The 19,684-nt window shown below is 35.6% G+C and overlaps 1 protein-coding gene and 1 pseudogene across 2 annotated transcripts in view; one reads left to right on the forward strand and one right to left on the reverse strand.

The window, feature by feature from the left end:
• LOC149790541 (D-aspartate oxidase-like) overlaps positions 1–502 on the forward strand; it is a 53,427-nt gene extending 52,925 nt beyond the window's left edge. For both annotated transcript variants that reach the window (XM_089972590.1, XM_089972589.1), the window contains one exon: positions 268–502. In XM_089972590.1, coding sequence (XP_089828716.1) covers positions 268–390 — 123 coding nt within the window. In that variant the 3' untranslated portion in view covers positions 391–502. The remainder of the gene's footprint in view (positions 1–267) is intronic.
• A 12,134-nt stretch (positions 503–12,636) lies between these two features.
• On the reverse strand, positions 12,637–13,501 carry LOC149790543 (paraneoplastic antigen Ma2-like; annotated as a pseudogene).
• Between the last annotated feature and the right edge of the window lie 6,183 nt (positions 13,502–19,684).

Raw genomic sequence — 19,684 nt, forward strand, 5'->3', positions numbered from 1 at the left:
AGTATAATTGGTGGAGGAAGAACCCTGGAAAACCCTGGGAAGAACCACCAACCCACGAAAAGCTACTGGCAGGCTTTCTCACGTACCAACGTTAGCCGAGGCTGAGACTCGAACTCACACAGACAGAGGTGAGATGGCAGTGATCCATAACGGTAAGCGCTTTAGACCACTCGGCTTTACTGTGTGTGTGTATGTATGTATGTATGCATGTATGTATGAGACTTTATGTTGTTTGTAATGGTGAATATTTTTTTCTTTTTATCTCAGGTTGTACATAATTATGGCCATGGTGGGAATGGTGTGTCTTTGAGCTGGGGGACGGCTGTTCATGCCACAGAAATTGTCAAGAAAATGTTGCAAAATACAAGAAGCATTCCATCCAGTCTGTAACAAGGAGAGGTTAACAATGAATATCACAGAACTTATCATCAAGGTTTTAACAACAAATGTCACAGGCCATTGATTTAGATGAGTTGAGATTATAAAATCTGTTGAAATAGAATGTAAATGGTTTATACATCGCTAGGTACATCCTGACCTTTTTGAATTGGATAATCTATTTAATTGCTATAAGTAATCTTGTGACAGATTGTTGTTGATCTCACCTGCAAATGAAGGAGAAAGAAGCAGCAGTTTTGATTGCTTTATATGCAAAGTATTTAGTCTTCAAGTGTATGAGTCTGTCTGTATTTGTCTCTGTGCACATTATGTGAGTGTGGAGAGAGAAAGTGATTGCACACAATAAAATGACCAGTGTAGGAAGATGGTGTTTAAGCAGGAATAGGTTTATAGGGATGTCTTTTCATTTTCCATTTGTTGTTTCGTACAGTTTTTGAGCCTATTTTTATTGATTTGCTGATCTCATATTTTTCCATTTCTTTTTTCTTGTCAAGTAGGTGAATCTGTCAATAATTTGTTTTGAGATTGCTCTGGTGGCCTGATGGATAGAACATCCACCTTGGATGCAGGAGGTTGCAAGTTAGAACCATGGTCAAGTTATACAAAAGACTTATCAAAATGGTACTAACAGCTGCCTCACTAGGCGCTCAATATTATAAGATAGTGTTAGGACTGGTTGGCCTGGTGTCAGGATAATGTGACTGGGTGGGACATCATGCTATATGTCTTCGGCATGATGCCCAAGTGCTAGACATCACTATAAACTGCTGCACTGCAGACATCTTAGCAGTGACTGAAAAAATGTTAAAGGTACATTGAAAATACATATCACACACACACACATAATAATTTGTTTAGACATGTAAAGTTGATGACCAGATATGTATCAATCTCATGCTGTTGGATCAATCAAATTGATGGATATCAATGTGTAACAAATTAGTTTTGTCTTGTCATGGTAATGGTCACTGTAAGGGTGCACAATTGCATGAATCTCACAAAATTTTTGCTTAAATGTGTATTTGCACACTTGAAGAGCAGTGATGTGTAAGAACTAATGCAAATTAGTTTAAAGTCACACATATGAAAATGTTCTCTGTGCATGATACAATTTTTAGTTAACTGTTCACCCATAAAGTGCTCATTATAAGTCATGTCGGTAGAGGTATTGTAGTGCTTATTGCGACATCCGTCTTTTTCAGGTAGGCAACTGTTTGCCCATCTGGGTTCTTAAGCTTGAAATCAGTGGTAGTTTAACTAAATTTGATTTGTACTTTGGGCCCTGAAAAAAGCATCGTTTGAACCTTGCATCAAGGAAGTTTTACATCTGCGTGTTTAAAATATGGGCTACCTAGAAAACCCAAATGGCTTATTTCTTGCATGGTTCATCTTTAGAGGAATTTACCAATAATCCTTAGCTTGATATCTGACTTGGGTACTTTCCATAACAATCTTCTCTAAAAGATCATACATTTGTGGGACCGGATAGGCATTGAACAAGCTGATATTGTTAAGCTTGTGGTAAGATACACATAGCCAAAGTGTTCCATCTTGTCAGCTAATACACAAGGAGAACTCCATGGAATGATTGAATGCCAAATTAGACCTTGCTCCAGCATTTCATTCAATACCGTTTTGAGCACATTGCGCTGTGCAAAAGGCATTCTATATGGCAGTTGTTTTATTGGCATCTCCAAAATTGCCTTGAGACTGTGACTTATGACCTTTGTTCAACCAGTCTTTGTATCCTGAAATTGTTTGCAGATTTATAATGTCTGCTCATTGTTCCTTGATCAAGTTGCCTCCAGCTTAACACTAGCATCACCTTCACCTGCTTTTGGTGGAAAATCAGTGTACATGCTATCTTTCTCATCTACCAGCATTGCCAGAAGCTCAGCTTGCTTGTATCCATGCTTTATATTTACATGATACCATAATGTGCATACCAGGCACAGATACCTGGTAAATAACATTGTATACCTTTCAGACCTCACAACAAGTTCCCTGCCATTGTGCCTTCATCTGGGACAAACTTGATATCAAAAGAATAATTTCTTCATCCTGTGACTAATTCCGTTTTTTTCATGTGATGATCATGCCATGACTTGATTTTCTATTGGTGATTCAACAGATTATCTTTGACAAAAGTTCTGATGTCAGCCGCCTTTTCATTAATATTTTCAAGATGCTTCACAATTGACTTCTGACATCCTCATCTCCGTTAAGCAAACCTTTTAAAATTTGCATTGGCCTTTCAACTGGCCAACATCTCAAAGGGTGCAAATCCTGTTTCCTTGTGTGAGACTTTGTGATAAACAAGCAATAAGTATGGTAACATCTTATCCCACCGGTTCATAACATTGACCAGTATCCCATTGAAGCATTCTACCTTTCCATTTGCTTGTGGCTGATAAGGCATTGTTGTAACGTCACAGATACCTAGTAGCTCATACAACTGTTTCAGTAAGATGCTAGTAAAGTTCATAACTATGTTAATATAATCCTTGGTTAACCAACTTGACTGAACAACTCCGTCACTATTTTAGGTACATTTATTGTCTCCATATCCTTTACAGGAAATGCTGTTAGGTACCTCACAGCATCATCAACCACTGTTAGAATGTACTTGTGTCCAGGCTTTGGTCATGATAATGGCTCTACAATGTCCATTTAAAATTTTGAGACTGGTTCTGGTATCACTAGTTGGGAAATCATTTATACTTTCTTGCCTGCAGACCGTTGTGCAGTCATCAGACACTCTTGACAAGATGTACAATATCTTTTTTACATCTGCAATATTCTAGGCCCCAAAAAATGATTGGAAAACCTTATCTATCATTTTCTCCATGCCCATGTGACCTGCAGTGAGCCAGTCATATGCTGGCTTCATTACCATTTTTGTAATCTTTCTAGTATGACAGTTTGTTCCCCACTACATGAACCATCGCCACATTGCCATTTTCACTGCTAAATATTGTCCTCCAAGAAGAATGCAAGAATGCAGTAGTCTCCTCCACAGCCACCTCATGAGTAGCAAACAACTTGTCACTAATATTTTGGAGTAAGAAATATCCACAGTCTGTAGTCTCGATAAAATGTCCTCAGTCATTGCCAAAACTTTGTCATTGCGCCAATCAGTATCTGCTGTTTCAGTGCTGTTGTTGATCTGATCTCATCCTCATCCTCACGTCAGCAGCATTCTCAATAATCCTCTCATTGTCAGATACTTTTACTTTTAACAACAGATGCACCTTGTTTAGGATATCCATCCCTGATAGAGCTTCAGCAACTACATTTGAGACAAACCCCACTTGCACTGTCCCTTGTAATAAGGGGTGTTGATATTAGGTATTCCAAGCACTTTTAGGATATCAGCAAGTACAATTAATAGCGCTAAGCTGTTGTTACCATCCTTAAGACATTAATATGAAAATAAATGTTGAAAAGAATCATGTAAATCGGTCAAATACTTTTAAAGATATGACCTTTCAAGTTTTTGAGGGACTTCAGAAATTTGCATTCCCCCTGAAAATGCATTTACCATCAACTTCGGATGAGTAATAAAAATTTTGAAGTTAAATGACATTGTCATTAATTGCAAAGCTAGATAGGTTCCTTGTTAGTCAAGAAATGCAAGCACTACAATCATACACAAAATATCCCTTTTATTAGGTGAACTCTAAAACAGTAAAATTACAGAGGACGGCCTTACTGGAAAAGACAGAAATTGCACTTTTCCATGGTTTTGCAACCTTGCTATAACAAGACTATGACATATAAATGCAAACTAAAGTAGGTTCCTGTGAGAAAACCTTCTGAAATAAAAGGCCAATTTCTTCTGGGCCAATGGGTATGAAACTTTTGTTGTACCAGATCGTAGACGTCTGGGGAAAAAGGGCAATAATTTGAATGTCCAAAAACATGCAAAAACAACTTTTCAAAAGGTTTTTATTTATTAACAGATTTAATAATTCTTGTAACAAAATGCGGGTGTTATGTGAAGAATTCATGCAGTATACAAAGAGTGTCAACATTAGCATGAAAATAGGTTTTAAAGCAGAAGCAATATCTGAAAATAAGCGAAAATTGCAAAAACAACAAATTTCAAATATTTACAACTTCATCAGTTAGTGATTTGATCATTTTTTCACCAAATGGAGCATATTACAGCCTTAATGCATACAATCTAATAAAGCAAAGTTTTAACTTGAGCTTTTTATTCTGTTGTATTGCTGGTCAGTGTGGCCAATATTTTCAACTTTCCAAGTTCGTCCATTGCTTGAAACTGGTTGTACAATAAAATTCCAATCAAACATAAAACATGACTTAACCTCAGCTATGCCATCACTGGATGGCCATTTGAAAAGATCAGTTTTGGTTTTTATCTGGCAAAAAAACTGTACGAGTGCTAGATCAGGTTGGCGTACTTCATCACTTGTCCAATGTAATATTGGTCATCGTAATACACAGCTACCCATACTCCTTGGCGTCTGAATTTAAAAGTATCATTTCCAGTTGAATATTACTGTTGTCTTCTCATTCAGAGAGTGACAAGGAAAGCTTTCTTTTCTGATCACAAGGGTTGTACAGATGTTTGCTAAGCCGTTTGATTAGCTCAGGAATGTTTCCACTAATCCTGATTGTCTTGAAGCCCATAATCGTTTTCTGCAGCCATAACTTGTTCTGATCAGCTACTTTTAACTCTGATTTTGTTGATACGCTGTTAATAAGTTTTTTCACTTCATTGGCACAATGGCAAGGGCTGCCATGGTTCTTATCCGCTTGAAGCAGAGTAGCTTTCTTTTCAGTTTCCAACTGCTGCTTTTCTAATTTCTTTCTTTTATTTTCCAACAATTTTTCCTTGATATAACCAGTCTCTCTTGATTCTTGTGCACTGCTCGTAATTGTCTACAATGTCCTTGTGCTTTTTTCATCAGTTCAGCACTTTCTTGACTTTGTTTACTTGACAGCCATTCGCCTGTCCTGTTTCTTTTAAGCATGTTAATGGTTGTATGGTGGTTCAGGGAGTTTCTCCGCTTATAGAAATCAAAGTCCAAGTCACCAAAACATCTTTCTCCCAACAAATTGGTTAGAGGACAGTGTGCTATTGAGGTGTTTGCGGATCGATCAGACTGTATATTTTCCATTCTCCAGAAAATCACACAGTTGTCTTTCTGTGACTTGAAGGTAGCTTTTGAAAAGTCCTGCAGAGCCGATTTCATCATAACAATGCTCTCCCCTTTTAAACTTTGCAAATAATTGTATACAGAGTCTATTGTAGGCCTGTCCTGACGAAACTCGCCATTAAAAAATACCTGCAAAGTTTTTGTGTAAAATTTCTGAATGATCTTTTTCAAGCTGTCATAAAACTGGCCATTTTTTGTATAAAGACATGGAGGTCCGCGTATTTTATTCTACTTTGCAACAACTCCCAGTATGGACCAGTGACATTATGAAATGTAAGAGCAACAGCAAGTACAAGGATCATGAGACGATCATCTTCTGCATCAGCAGCCACACTTTCCAATTTTAAATTTGAACGACCTAGATAGCCATTTTTCAGAAATGACACAATATCAGGTTTATGGTGAATCAACGCAGCTGCACCTTCAAAATTATATGAGAAATCTGTTGTTGCGATAGATTGTCACCCTGCTTTTGATGCCATGCTGAAAACAGAATGCTATCCATTCAGCTCTAACGCCATTTTTCTCGTCACCACATGGTCCCAACAAATCACAAGCTGTTCTGACAAACCTGGAGGTAGCATTTTCTGCCCTCATGTGGAATCTTGAAAATTTACTATCTGTGTCACGGCCAAGACTACCAATTTCTTTCTCTATCTCTTGAAGGGTTTGCTCAGCTGTCCTGCTTTAATAGTCCAAGAAGACAGTGGGCATTGCAGTATAAAAAATGTAAATGTTCATCACTGTTCAATGCAGCTTGATGATATTCGTCAATATTGTCATTGAACTTCATCACACTAGCTCGATCTGACATATTGCTTGTCAATTTCTTTAAAACTTCCTGAACAATGACGTCTTTGTTATCATGTGTTTCTGATAATTCATGTTCACAGTAACCTCTAGGAGAGTAGCAGCATCTTCAGCCGCAACTGAAGTAAATCTTAGAAAGAGTATGTTACCATCATCAAGGGTTATTTGATGACCAATCAGCTTTTGACCAATCTTTGTCGTGCCATCAGTATGGAATGTAAAGTTCTGAGATTTAAGAATATGTTCTTTTGTCTGGAATTTGCTCAAATAGTGACCTTCATCAATCATGCTTATACAACTCTGAACACATGGCAAGACATTTTTCTCAATATTTGTATGAAACGTGATTTGAAACTGAATTTATGACATCTGAGCAGTTTGATGCACCCACTCCATAACCTTGAAGGACACTTACAGTTTTTTGTTTGTCATCAGCAAAGTGACCACGTTCTGTACGAGTCTGAAGCTTGAATATTTTTTCTGGTTTGGCAGCAAGTTTGGTTCTGAGATTGTTCACTAGCTTATTCTTTTTAATTATTTCATTTCTCAACTTGTTTTTTTGAAGCAATGTGAGCTGAAGTTTCCTTCTTGACACTTGTCATTGCTGTTCTGCAGAAATTTTCAAAATGTCAATTTTTTATATCAGTTTTTGAATAATAGTATCCCTTTTTATTTTCTTCTGCAAGTTTTGAACTTTTTCTCCCTTTTTTACTTTCTTTACGTCTTTCAATTCTTGCAGGATACTATATTTTTCTGTTTTCATCTCTAGTTTCATAGTCTGAATCTGAGTCCGTAACACAGCATTGTCACTTTTTAGCTTGTGGGTTTTGTCTTCCAGTGCAGAAATAATTGAATTTTTCTCACTCCGTATTTTTTCAACATGGTGCGCTTTATCTTTCAGTTCAACAAACAAAGCTTCTGAAAATATAAATTTGGGCTATGCTATGCTTTTGACACCTACTAATTCAACATCGGATTGTTTACTTAATATTCCATTCAATTTTTCAAAGGCAGGCAGATTTGGATATTTAGTGCTAAGGAAAGATATGTAATCCTTTGGACTGCGATCTTTCTGTTTTTGCAGGTGCTTGTGAATTTTCAACACTTCTGTCACATTCAGTTTTGATGATGGCACATTTAAACACTTTAACCACGTTTCAAACAACTGTTAAGGTAGTTTGTTTCTCGAACGAAAATGTTCCAACTCAAGAATGACAGCATTTGTCACTACACAAACAGATGGCTGGAATAGACTTGGGTCCAAAAGGGTTTTCCTGTATAGTCCAAATTGAGACAAAGTTTCTGTAACAAAATCCAAATCTACTGGCAGCTGAAGAAAAGTCTTTAGAGTCAGATTGTGGTATCTCCTTCACAATTTTCAAAATAAAATGTTGGACCTGTGAAGTATTATGAGGATACGATGTCTCGGGATAGAGTTTTTTAATCCACTCAAAAATCTGAACTGGAAAGGTTAGAAAAAGTTAAGTCTTATGCAGCAAAGAAAAATATTAAGAAGTGAAATAATTTAAATACATTAATGTAGGTTATATGTTCAGCCAAAAATATTTTGTTTTTAATAATGGTCTTTAATTTCATACATTTTTCAAAATTATTGGATGAAAATGTGTAGTAAAATGGAAAACTCCCTGTGGCTGTCGTATCACTCACCTTCTAATTAATGGTAAAATCATTACAAAATATTCAACCATGCAAATATAAAATCATGAAATCTTACCTTGTCCCAACTGCATTTTCCTGTTTCGCGTAAACAATATAAATGGACAAAGAGCTTGTAAGTATAAGTCAACACTGGTAGACTGATTCGTCGTCCCTTTCCTTGGGCCAAAAAAATGCTTTTCTAAAATCTGGTACACATCACCTACAGATTGGACTTTTTAAAAAAATGTATAAATTAGAACTATAACTTGTTCCAATAGCATCACAAATTTTTCTTACCTGTAAATTGTCAGGTCAGCATCATTAAATGATGCTACATTAGTTCATTTCACACGAAGTATTTAAAATGAATTAGGTACTTTCAGCTATATTTAATGATGCTGACCTGAAACTTTACTGAGTTGTTACAGACTGGAAAAATTAGAAATGCAATGTAGATACATAAAAATTGGGGATAGGTCTGATATTTTTAATGTAAGATGCCAGTTTATAGCTAGCTAGATTTACAATGCCATTTCATCGTTAATAAACATTTATACAAAATTTTGGACCTTGCTCAAAATTAAACAAAAAACCAAACAAGGAGTCCAATTTCCTTTTGGTAAATCGTGTTTACAAACAGAAAGGTCAAAGGTCACAATTGTATCGCTATCCAGTTGAATCTATTAATTATTACTTGCTCAATCACTGACAAGAAGAAAAATATTATGTCACCAAATTTACTTTAAATACGTAAAATAACATGCCAAGCTTCATTTGAGGCTATTTTTGCATGCGTATTTCATGTGTAAAAATGACTTAGCCAAAGAAATCGGACTCAAAGGGTATTTCTTGAACCGTAGAATAGGACCTACAATTAATGACTTCAAGTACTCAAAATACAGATATAAAGACAAAAAATAAATATAAAACATTAAAAATGAATAATTTTACTTACAAACTAGTGATAAATAATCCATGGATGAAATATCAGAGGCCATAATAGGTCTTGGATTTACATCGACTCGTTTGGCAAAAGTGTTAGGCTAGCCATTGCATATGGCTTATTCCCAGCATACTTTAAAAAGCGTGGTGATCTCATGTGACGTCACGGAAAATTCCGATGTTCATACAGAAATAAAGTATAATGAACAAGCGTTAAAATGATATCAAACTTTAATTTTAAAATTGAGATTTACCTGAAAAACTTTAATTTTAGGTTTTCAAAGTGTAAAATTTTAGGCAAAAACAAAACCGAGTTGCGCAGTAAAGATATCAAAATGTAGGTCATTCTCTCTGCTTTACAATGATGCTAAATATAATAACATGGGAAATACCACACATAATCCCAAGCCTTACAATAAACATGTAAAATGTCAACTATCTGACCAACTGCCGCTGCACTAATTATGCCCATTACATACCTCAAACAAACATATTTTTAAATATGAAAGTAAAAGAAAAACACAAAGATTGATGCACAAAATGTTAGAAGAAAAGTTGTGCTTGTGACAATTGCATATATTTATTGATTTTATAAATAGTTAATGGCATACAATTTATTGTTCAAAATGTGCACAATTTTTACTTTTGCCCTGCTGGCAGCCCATTGACCTGGTCAGCTAGGGCAGGTTGGAATACCTATTGATATTTGCCAGAGCCTACCTTGCTGTAAATGGTTGACCAACTGCTGTGTGTAATGTAACATTTTGCTCCTCCAGCTTGCAACTCTTGTCAGTGCGATCCCTTCTTATCAAGGTCATATCTGAGCCAGTGTCCTTCATGAACATGATCTTGCACCCATTTACACTTCCAATATATGAAATAAGCCTTTTAACCATTGTCTTCATAACCAAACATGTTGCGTGATTACCACGATGTTTCCCGTTATCGATTGGACACATGTAATATGTCCCCATTGCTTGCATCAGTAAGACTGCCTGTTCTTATGTTTGAACTTGTCATTCATTGATGTTTGTTTTGCTTGCTGCTGTAAATTCTGAACATTTGCATTAGTACTCACATTTATTATTTTTACAAACATTATTCTACTGCCCTTGCTGTTGTGCATTAGTGGGAATATAATCTTATGAAGCCTTGATCAATGAACTTGAGCCCTTGTTCCTTCAAATCCACTGTGCCTGATCATGGATACAGATATTTTGATCATACAAGAAATGCTTTATATGTTAATAATCCTGGCCTTGATATGTCTCTGTACTTTCCTTCATCATGCTCAGCAATGTAGCGAAATATACATATGGTCATTTTCCAAAGCAATCATTAAGTCTTTTCCAAGTTCCAGGTAATCACCACAAGCTTGAGTTGCAACATGTTTTGCCTCACCTGTCAAAAAAGTCATTGGCTTCAATGCTTTTAAATCATCAGATCACTTAGCCTTCAAGCTCTGCTAGGAAGGTCAAGATATCTATTCCTCTTTCATGGTCATATGCTTGGAGCTTTACATTTTATGACAGTGGAGGTGAAGACATTTTCTCCATTCTGTTTTCTTGATGTTTTACTCTTTAATTTCCAAATGCTTCATTTCCAATCCGTGTTCTATTAAAAATTGTTCTCTAATTCTAATTTTTGAAGTTCCACAATTCAAGCTCCTTCTGTCTTAACTCTTAGTTTCCTTTCATTCATTTTTTGGTGGGATTTTGTTTTGTTTCCATGGTGGCATGTGCTCAAGGCTATGGACCTCTCCTTACATTAGAGTCTTGATCTCTGTAAATTCCATTAAATTCTCTTCTTCCAGTCTTCTTCAATGGCATCCTGAAGGATACATTGCTCCCTCAACTGCATTGTCATCAGTAACCGACATCATGACAAACTACATTCATGTACTGTAAGTTTTATCACTGTTTCCACATCCACTGGACTCATTTATTTTCACTTGTTACAGGTGTTACACACTTTATGCTTTGTAGTCAACAGCTGTATGTTATACACTACAGTACAACCAGTCACTGCTAATAACACAAAGGTTTGCTGATTCCACAGCTTCCAGATATTTTACTACATTGCATCGTAATGAACAATTCCAAAAATTCAAATCATATTATAATCCATACCTCTGCCAGCAAAAATGTTACATTCAGTTCAAATGACAGACAGACAAAGAATAATGTTCCTACAACTTTATGAGACCGCTCCGGTGGCTTATTGCTTAGAGCATCTGCCTCAGATGCCGGATGTCATGGGTTCGAATCCCGGCCGAGTTGTACCATAGACTTACAAAAATGGTACTAACAGCTGCCTCGGTTGGCACCCAGCATTAAGAGGTTAGTGTCAGGACTGGTCAGCCTGGTGTCAGGATAATGTGACTGGGTGGGACATCATGCTACATGTCTGCGGCATGATGCCCCAGTGCTAGACATCACTGTAAACTGCCACACTACAGACATTGTAGCGATATGACTGAAAAATTGTTAAAGCTATGTTAAAAATCTAAATCACACACACACACACGTACACAAGTTTATGAAAGCTAAGCCTAAATTCTACAAAATAACACCAAAACCAGTGTTGTTTACAGAACAACACCCAGCAACATAACTGCCTGCCTCCCAGTCTGTTGCTGTTTTAGTAAGGCTTGCAGATATTTTAATTAATTAAACATTTGTGCTTTATCCATAGCCATAAACTGGTCCAGGGTCAGTTAACATTAGGTAGATAAATAACAATATGGTGTCTGTTGACAGTTTCTGGTATCAAATATCCTGAAATCCAGGATTAATATTCTGACCAACTGTCACTACAAACAACAACTTCTCCGGTAACCTAAGTGGTTACAGCAACAGCGTCAGATGTAGGAGGTCACAGGTTCAAAGCCAGGCTGAGTCATACTAAAGACTAATAAAAATAGTACTAGCAGCAACCTCACTTGGCACTCAGCATTAAAAAGTTTGTGTTTGGACTGGTCAGATTGGTATCAGGATAATGTGGCTGGGTGGGACATGATGCCATATGTCTGCAGCATGATGCCCCAGTGCTAGGCATCACTTTAAACAGCCACACTTCAGACAGCATAGCGATATGACTCAGATTGTTAAAGCTACATTAAGAATCCAAATCGCACACACAAACAAACTACTAGCAGCTCCCACACCAAAACTGCCTACCCTTCTGCACATAAGATTCTCACGTGAGATCTAACTCAGGTTAGTCTCATGTGCAATTTAACATGCAAATTAGGTAGAACTCATGTGAGCGAATAGATTCTAATAAGAAAATCACATGTGCAGGAATTGTTAACAAGAGCAAGATCTTGCTCACGTGAGCAAGTCTGCTCATGTGAAAATGGCATGCTTATGAGCAAGATCCGCTCACGTGAGCAAGTCTGCTCACATGAGCAAAAACAAAAAAAAACAACTATATTATTTAGTTTTTATTGAATACATACATCTTTTACAAGCATTAAACAGTAAGATCAATATTGAAATCTAGTCATCATAAGCATATTTGAGTTCAATTAGTGATCTATTAATAAGGTAAGACAACTAGTGTATGTATGTATGTTACAGCACTTGCCTTCTACTCACTGAATAGATGATACAAGTCTAGTATTTGTTCATTATTGGGTTTATTGTGCATTGAGGTTGACAAGTGGAGATTGATACATTTCTCCTGCTTTGTTACATACACCCTGCAAATACAATAAAAATACATTTACTACAATAATAAATAATATCAGTATTATTTGTCCTAAATCGATTCCTATAGTGTTGCTGGTTGCTGGATACGTGGGATGTTGAATGCTCCTTAAGCATCTTCACTTCATGTGACAGCTGCTGGACAAGATCTCTTAAGTCATTGAGCTCCTTGTTTTGTGATGTGGTTGAAGCTGATGCCATATTAAGATTGGTAGTTTTCTTGGTGCGTTTTAGCTCATCTTCCCGTTGCCTGTGTTCAGATTCAGTACAACGAAGAGCTACTCTCAATTCGGCAAATGTCTTGAGTGAATGAAACTTATGGCCAGACACATCCTTAAGTGTCTGTTTAAGTCCTGCCCACAACATAGCCCTTAGCATATCATTTGCCTCACTGGTCTTCACTAACCCTTTTTGGATGGCTTTGTTTAACAAATCTTCCAGCCTACAACTCCATGTAGAAATATCTTTGTCCTCTTTTTGGCGAGCATTGTATAAGTCTGTTAAAAATGTCTCTTTCAAATCTACATTGCCATACACACTGTCCAGCTTTGATAATTCTTTAACGGATGCTGTTGGACCCAGTCACATAGCAATCTGTCCAGCTTCTCCTCTCAAGGAACATCAGATAGCATGAGATACCTGGCCCTGTGAATACGTGCCTTGTTGTAAGCATGTAACTTCATATCTCCACAATTCATACGATGTTTCACTCTTCTTTTCTCCTGAAAATACCGATATCCTTAAGTCATGTCCTCTCTGAACTCCATATCTACTCAAAAAAAACAACCCACAAGATCAAAATGATGACATGCACAAACTTCTTTGCAATATCTATATAGGGCCAGTTAAGCAAGAATATTGCAAAAATAAGGAACACTCTGTAAGAACAATGTTTCTGTGTTGTCAATAATGAATAGTGTACCATAGGTTCTAGAAGAATCATTTCAAGCAGAACTACCTGTATTCTAACTCTGGTATAAAATAGATTTTAAGATGAAACAAATTTCCAAAATAACATTTCCTAAAAATGTACTAAGGAGAAAAAATGAATGGCAACAAAATTAGGAAGGAAATCCCATTAATATGAGCATCTGTTACAATTGGTTGCTATATGATGGACTTAATATATAAATGAACCAAAAAAAAAATATAAATATATAGCAAGTTCATATATTCAAAGATGTTTCTGTAATAAATACAAATTATTTCAACTTGCAATGATAAATATGCTTACCTACTTCATCAAAGAATAATTTGGTCCTGGTTAAATGACCAAACAAATTATACAGTGTCCTAAAAAGTCAAAACACATGAATATCAGTCTATATAAGCACAGGATGAATATCACTGTCAATCACAGGATTCAGATGATCCACAAAGTCTCAATGAAAATGATTCACAAAACATTTCTTGAATCCCATGAATGAAACAAAATAAACACAGCCGGAGTTCCATGTTTATTCTTCTATGATGTTATTATAAATTTATATGGCTGGAGAACTCACATGAACACATCCACTGGCAACATGGTACTGAAGCAATTGCATCTCCGTCTATTCTTGTTTAACCCACTTGGTCCAGACCTCCTTCCATCATACACATATACACAACCTCGGCTTCAGCACAATAAGTCCCACTGTGGGCACCAAATGTTACATACACCCTTATCATAGGAGACAAAGACCAATTCACATTGTCTTGCAAGCAAAAGAATCATCAGGCACTTTAATGCAGTGCCATAACCAGCACCCTGCAGAAGCTCCAATAGACTGACCACCACTAATATGCTGTTCATACTATGTTGTTGATACAGACAAGTAGCAAACTAACCAATCAGAAAGTTGTTTACCACTTGTCATACAGTAGAACAACCCATCATGTACAGTAATCAGGGTAGCTGCTTTACTCAGTGAACAAAACAGGTAATCCAGGTTCAAGGTTACCTAAATGGCTAAATATGTGTAAAATGAGAGTAACACAATAATTGCAACTGATGACTTTATTTCACTCATTAATAAACATTAACTACATAAAATAATAAAATATCTATTTCTGCCTAATTAAAACATGAATATATAAAATTAAAAAATATATGCTCCTGCTACATGTATGTATGTATGCATGTATGTATGTATGTTGTATGTATGTATGTACTTGTTATATTAATACATCACATTTATTCTACAAACTTTAAGGTCATAATGAAAGATACTGCTGGAAATTTGCTTCACATGAAGACCATTTTTCACTGTTCCAGAAAATTTGAAGCAAACAAAATGTGTAATTGACATTCCTGCTTCTGAATTTCATCATTTGCCAGTCTGCAACAATATTTTCACTTGGAGATTGTTCTCTTTGAATCAATGCACTTCCTGTTGACCACTGAATTTAAGTTAGTTGATTCAGTTCTGAACTGTTGAAAAATGAAACCTGAAATGGAAATGAAAAAGTTTTTTTTTCTGATCACAGCATTTGTAAGGTGGATTTTTGAAGATTCATTTGACAAGGTAAAGGCAAAATACATCATTGTAATTTGGACTAGATGGCACTTTTAACAGTGTCTATCTCACACTGTGAAAATAGGAGCCAGATGTTTTCCCGGGGACACATGCAGCCAACCCAGTCTGAAAATTCATCTTTTGGACTTGGAGTCAAATAGCTCTACCAACAGAATTACCATAATTCAGTAGCAAACATATAAACTGCACTATTGATGAGATACCTGCAAGTCACATTGCATATTCCAAATTTGACTACATCTGGATAAAAGATGCCAATGTGTACCTGGGTATTCTCCCATTGATAATAACCTGGGTAATAAAACAAACAGTTGGGTACCCGTTAAAAAGTGTTCCAAGCTTGGATCAAGACAGACTAATGATTACAATTTGAGGCTTGTGTCGTGTACTTATTTATTCATCACAGGGGCTTGTATGGTTGCTTACAATTTACTTGTCATACATGTTCTGTATAATAATACAATCCTTTCTCAAGTGACCTATTTAAGAATCAACGCTGATATTTCAGGCTTGACCATCCTAACTTCATGCCTGTCCATGGTTCGTGTGCCAATTTTCTCATGACTTAAAACACTCTTGTTTTCAGATCCTGATGACATTATCTGGGTCAGATAAAATTAAGCACAGTATGAATGTCTGGTTTAAATTGGCTACTGTAACATGCACTTCTTCTACCACCATGTTAGGACAAAAAATGAATGAAATGGACAACTATACAGACTGAAATATTTAGATACAAAGAATTTTAAAAAATTGGCTACTTAATAACAGTTTTAAAAAATCGAATAAAAATTCATGTATTCTGCATAAATTTTACATCAAACAGTTCAAGTAAACAGACGGGTTCTTGAATGTGAAAGCATTTGCCCTAGATTCATTCTGTTATGATACTACACACATAGCAGTCCAGCTTAAATTGAAAATAAATGGTGCCAGATATCATTTTTTTAAAAAAGAAGAAAAAACAAAAACAAAAAAACCCTGGGATGTATGTCGACTGATGGATGTTATGTGACTGAAAAATGTTAGAGAAAAGGGATTTTGTAAAACTTAAAAATATGTTGCAACTGACCTTCGTTATGGGACGAACCATGGCAGGTTGAGGATAATACAACAATCATCATTTATGGACTTTACAACAATTCACAAAAGTTACTGTAGACATGGACACTAGTCGAAGTTACTGCTATGCATAAATAATATATCAATTTCTTTTGTGTCTGTTCTCATTCTTACAACATGAATGTAGCTGATTTGTGGCAAAATTTTTAACTGCATATACATTTTTTGTACAGTTTTCTGTAATAATGGCATGTAATATATACTTGTGTTCAGATTACGCTTTTTGCCACTTGTATTAGTAATAATTATGCTTACAGCTTTTTTTTGTTGTTGGAACAAGTGAATCTCTAATAAAGCAGTTCATCTTCACATTTAATAAAATTTACTTTTGATCATATACTATGGTAACCAATTGTTAGGAATGATGGGTACACATTAGAAGTTTTAAAAAAATTGACATATCTACTTCTGGAACAGTCCTAGGAGATATCTCCAAAATTAGGTTACATTTTTCCAAAACATGTACATTTGCAATATATAAAGAAATTCAAAATCTGGATTCCAGTTTTTATAATTTTAAAAAAAATGTATTGGGGGTCAAATTTTAGAGTCTGAAATGCATATGTATCATACGTATTACATCAAAAAATTTTCAGTGTCTTATACATACCCTTTACTGGAATCGGAATTTCCTCTAGCATGGCAATGGCGTTTTGTCTGACTTCTTCCTGTTGCTGTCTGTTTTTTGTGAACTTTTTTCAAATGATTGCTAACTTTGTTGTGTTGATCAAATTTCATGACCTTCATGCAGTTTAATCTGTAAAAAGATCAAAATTAGTATAATTGATCATTTTTTATATATGCAGAACAGAAAGAATGCACTGAAACGGGAAAAAGATTTGGTTGGCAAAAGAGTCCTACTGTATATAAGCATTAAGAAAAGCTGTAATCCTTATCCAGTTAAATACTCTATTTTAAATCTACCAATCAAAAGACTTGACAGACAGGACAAATGTCTTTTAGGAATAAAATCAAGAATTAAGCTACTGCATTTGGTTCTCAATCGTGTATGTTGATCTTCCTCCACCCAGTTAGCAATAAAATAATATGAAGAACATTTATGTTTGTCCAAATTGTTTCAATCGGTAACGCAAGTGCTCCTCATTGAGGTGCCCGCATAATTATTGGGGGGGGGGGGGGGCAGACATGGTTGCACAGTTGAATTGATCGTGTGGTGTAGATATCATTTTTAGAAACAGAGGTTGAATTATTATCTTTAAGTAAAATCAGAAACAAACCCTTGGCTCAATTTTAAACAACCGAATTTATGCTTATACTTATAATGTCGATGATTCAGGCTATCCACTTTGATCATTCCATATGTGAAAATTGTAAAATGAAATGAGTAAAAGTAACTTACCTCTTTCTCGGCAAAGAACCAGTCTTTCATAACCACTGAATCTTTCCTAACAGCAAGTCGATGTCTTCTGTTCCATACCGAACATTGACATCAGTACCAACATGGACATCATTAGATGTTGGTATTGGTTTCTATTTGTTAATGTCCACACTCTTGCTGTCAGAAATTGTTAAGAGCAAACATGTTTCAGGAGAATATTAAATAACTTTCTTCATAAACAGCGTGGCCCTTGCTAAGAGAACATGGCCCGCGCGTAAATTTCTGTCTGTTGGGTTTAAAAGTGCTATTCTACATGTACACTGTAGGTCAGCATGCAGCATCTGTTGAGTTCATTTGAGGCACCATAAAGGGTGAATTATTAGTAAACATTTTGTTGGACGCATAGGGTCTTGTATCATTGATTACAATATAAATGTCAGTCATACATGTAGTATAAAAATAATACTTTTATTATTTTATACTACTGTATGACTGCCATTAAAATTGTAAGCAACAATATGAGCCCTTGTGGTTTTACACTCCTTTGTACATATTTACTCGGGTATGTCTTAATGTTATATTTTATATATCAAATAAATGATATTTTATTATCAGATGTTTCATAAAAACTGAGCTATAAATGAATTCATATAATTAATAAGTTTATTAATATAGAAATAGTTAATTTTGATGTTTTTACAGTAGCTTGTGCCGAGCCATGACCCATAGGACACTCTAATGGTTCTAAAAAATCGATTCTTCTACCATGTACTCTGATAACCTTGGTCACGGAAAAGTTAACAGAAACATCAGTGATTTGTTTTTTGATTATTTCCATAGGAAACTTCTCTTATAAACTTTGAAATGACACAATCAAAACATTTAAAAGGCTACAAATAAGCAAGATTTTCCATTGCCAAGAATATACACGTGCAAAAGAGTGCGAAACAGCTACACAACCAAACACGATTAGATAGGCAGTTTCTTACGAATTTATGAAATTTTATGTACAGTACATATCGTTCAATGGCAATGATAATTTAGTGTTAGCATTAGTGAATCCACTGACAGCTAATAGAGGAGCTGATTCGCATTTCCATACATTAATGTCACTGAAGAAAAAGACTAATGGAGTACATCATTGTTGGTAATAAGTGGCCGTCCATTTAGTATGTACGCATGGAGGTGGGTGGGCTAACCCAAATGCCTACACTTGCTTATGTTTTTTTTATTTTTTTACTGATTATGTACATATGCATAGGAAACGGAGTGGGGGTGAAACCTCAGTAACAATTTGTCTAATGCATAACCTGTTCGACTCAATTCAGTTAGCGTTTGAATTTTAGCGGGCACTAGACAAACTGTTTAATGTTACGCAGCTTATTTCTTTGATGCCAGACAGTCAGTATCGGTGGACATTGTTTTATTAAATATGTTAATATTATTAATCCTTTATGGTTTCTGCTTGGATTAAATATATGCCATTCTATAGAATATGGGGAGGGGGCATCAAGCGTACATATGCGGGGGGGGGTCAAGCTTTGCCAGATTTTTGCGTACATACTAAATGGATGACCCCTAAGCCGAATTACACAATTCAGTAAGTATAAGATTGTATTTACTTTTGTACTAACGTTAAGCATGGAAGAAAATGACATTTATGTAGTTCTCTTAATTTTCTGGAAAATAACTTGAGAGTTTATTAGGCCAAAAGGACTGTGCATCAGTGTTTATTTTTTCCAGATATGTGGCTATGTACTTGTTTTACAATTTTATGGTGGATTTTGAGATGTTTGATAAATTCTGAATAGAGGGGTTGCATCATATGTTTATGGTACATAGTATTTATTTGGGGGCAAATATTTTATTTCCTTTTTATATTTGTAAACTGCATATTTTGGGGAGAGAAACATTTCACCTTTTTATGGATTACTGAATTAAACATCAACCATGATAAGTTATGCAAGTTATTAACTCTTTTCTTTGACAGCTGTTAAA

This window comes from Sinohyriopsis cumingii, chromosome 10, assembly GCF_028554795.1.
Source record: "Sinohyriopsis cumingii isolate HCF-2022 chromosome 10, ASM2855479v2, whole genome shotgun sequence".
NCBI classification, from domain to species: Eukaryota; Metazoa; Mollusca; class Bivalvia; order Unionida; family Unionidae; genus Sinohyriopsis; species Sinohyriopsis cumingii.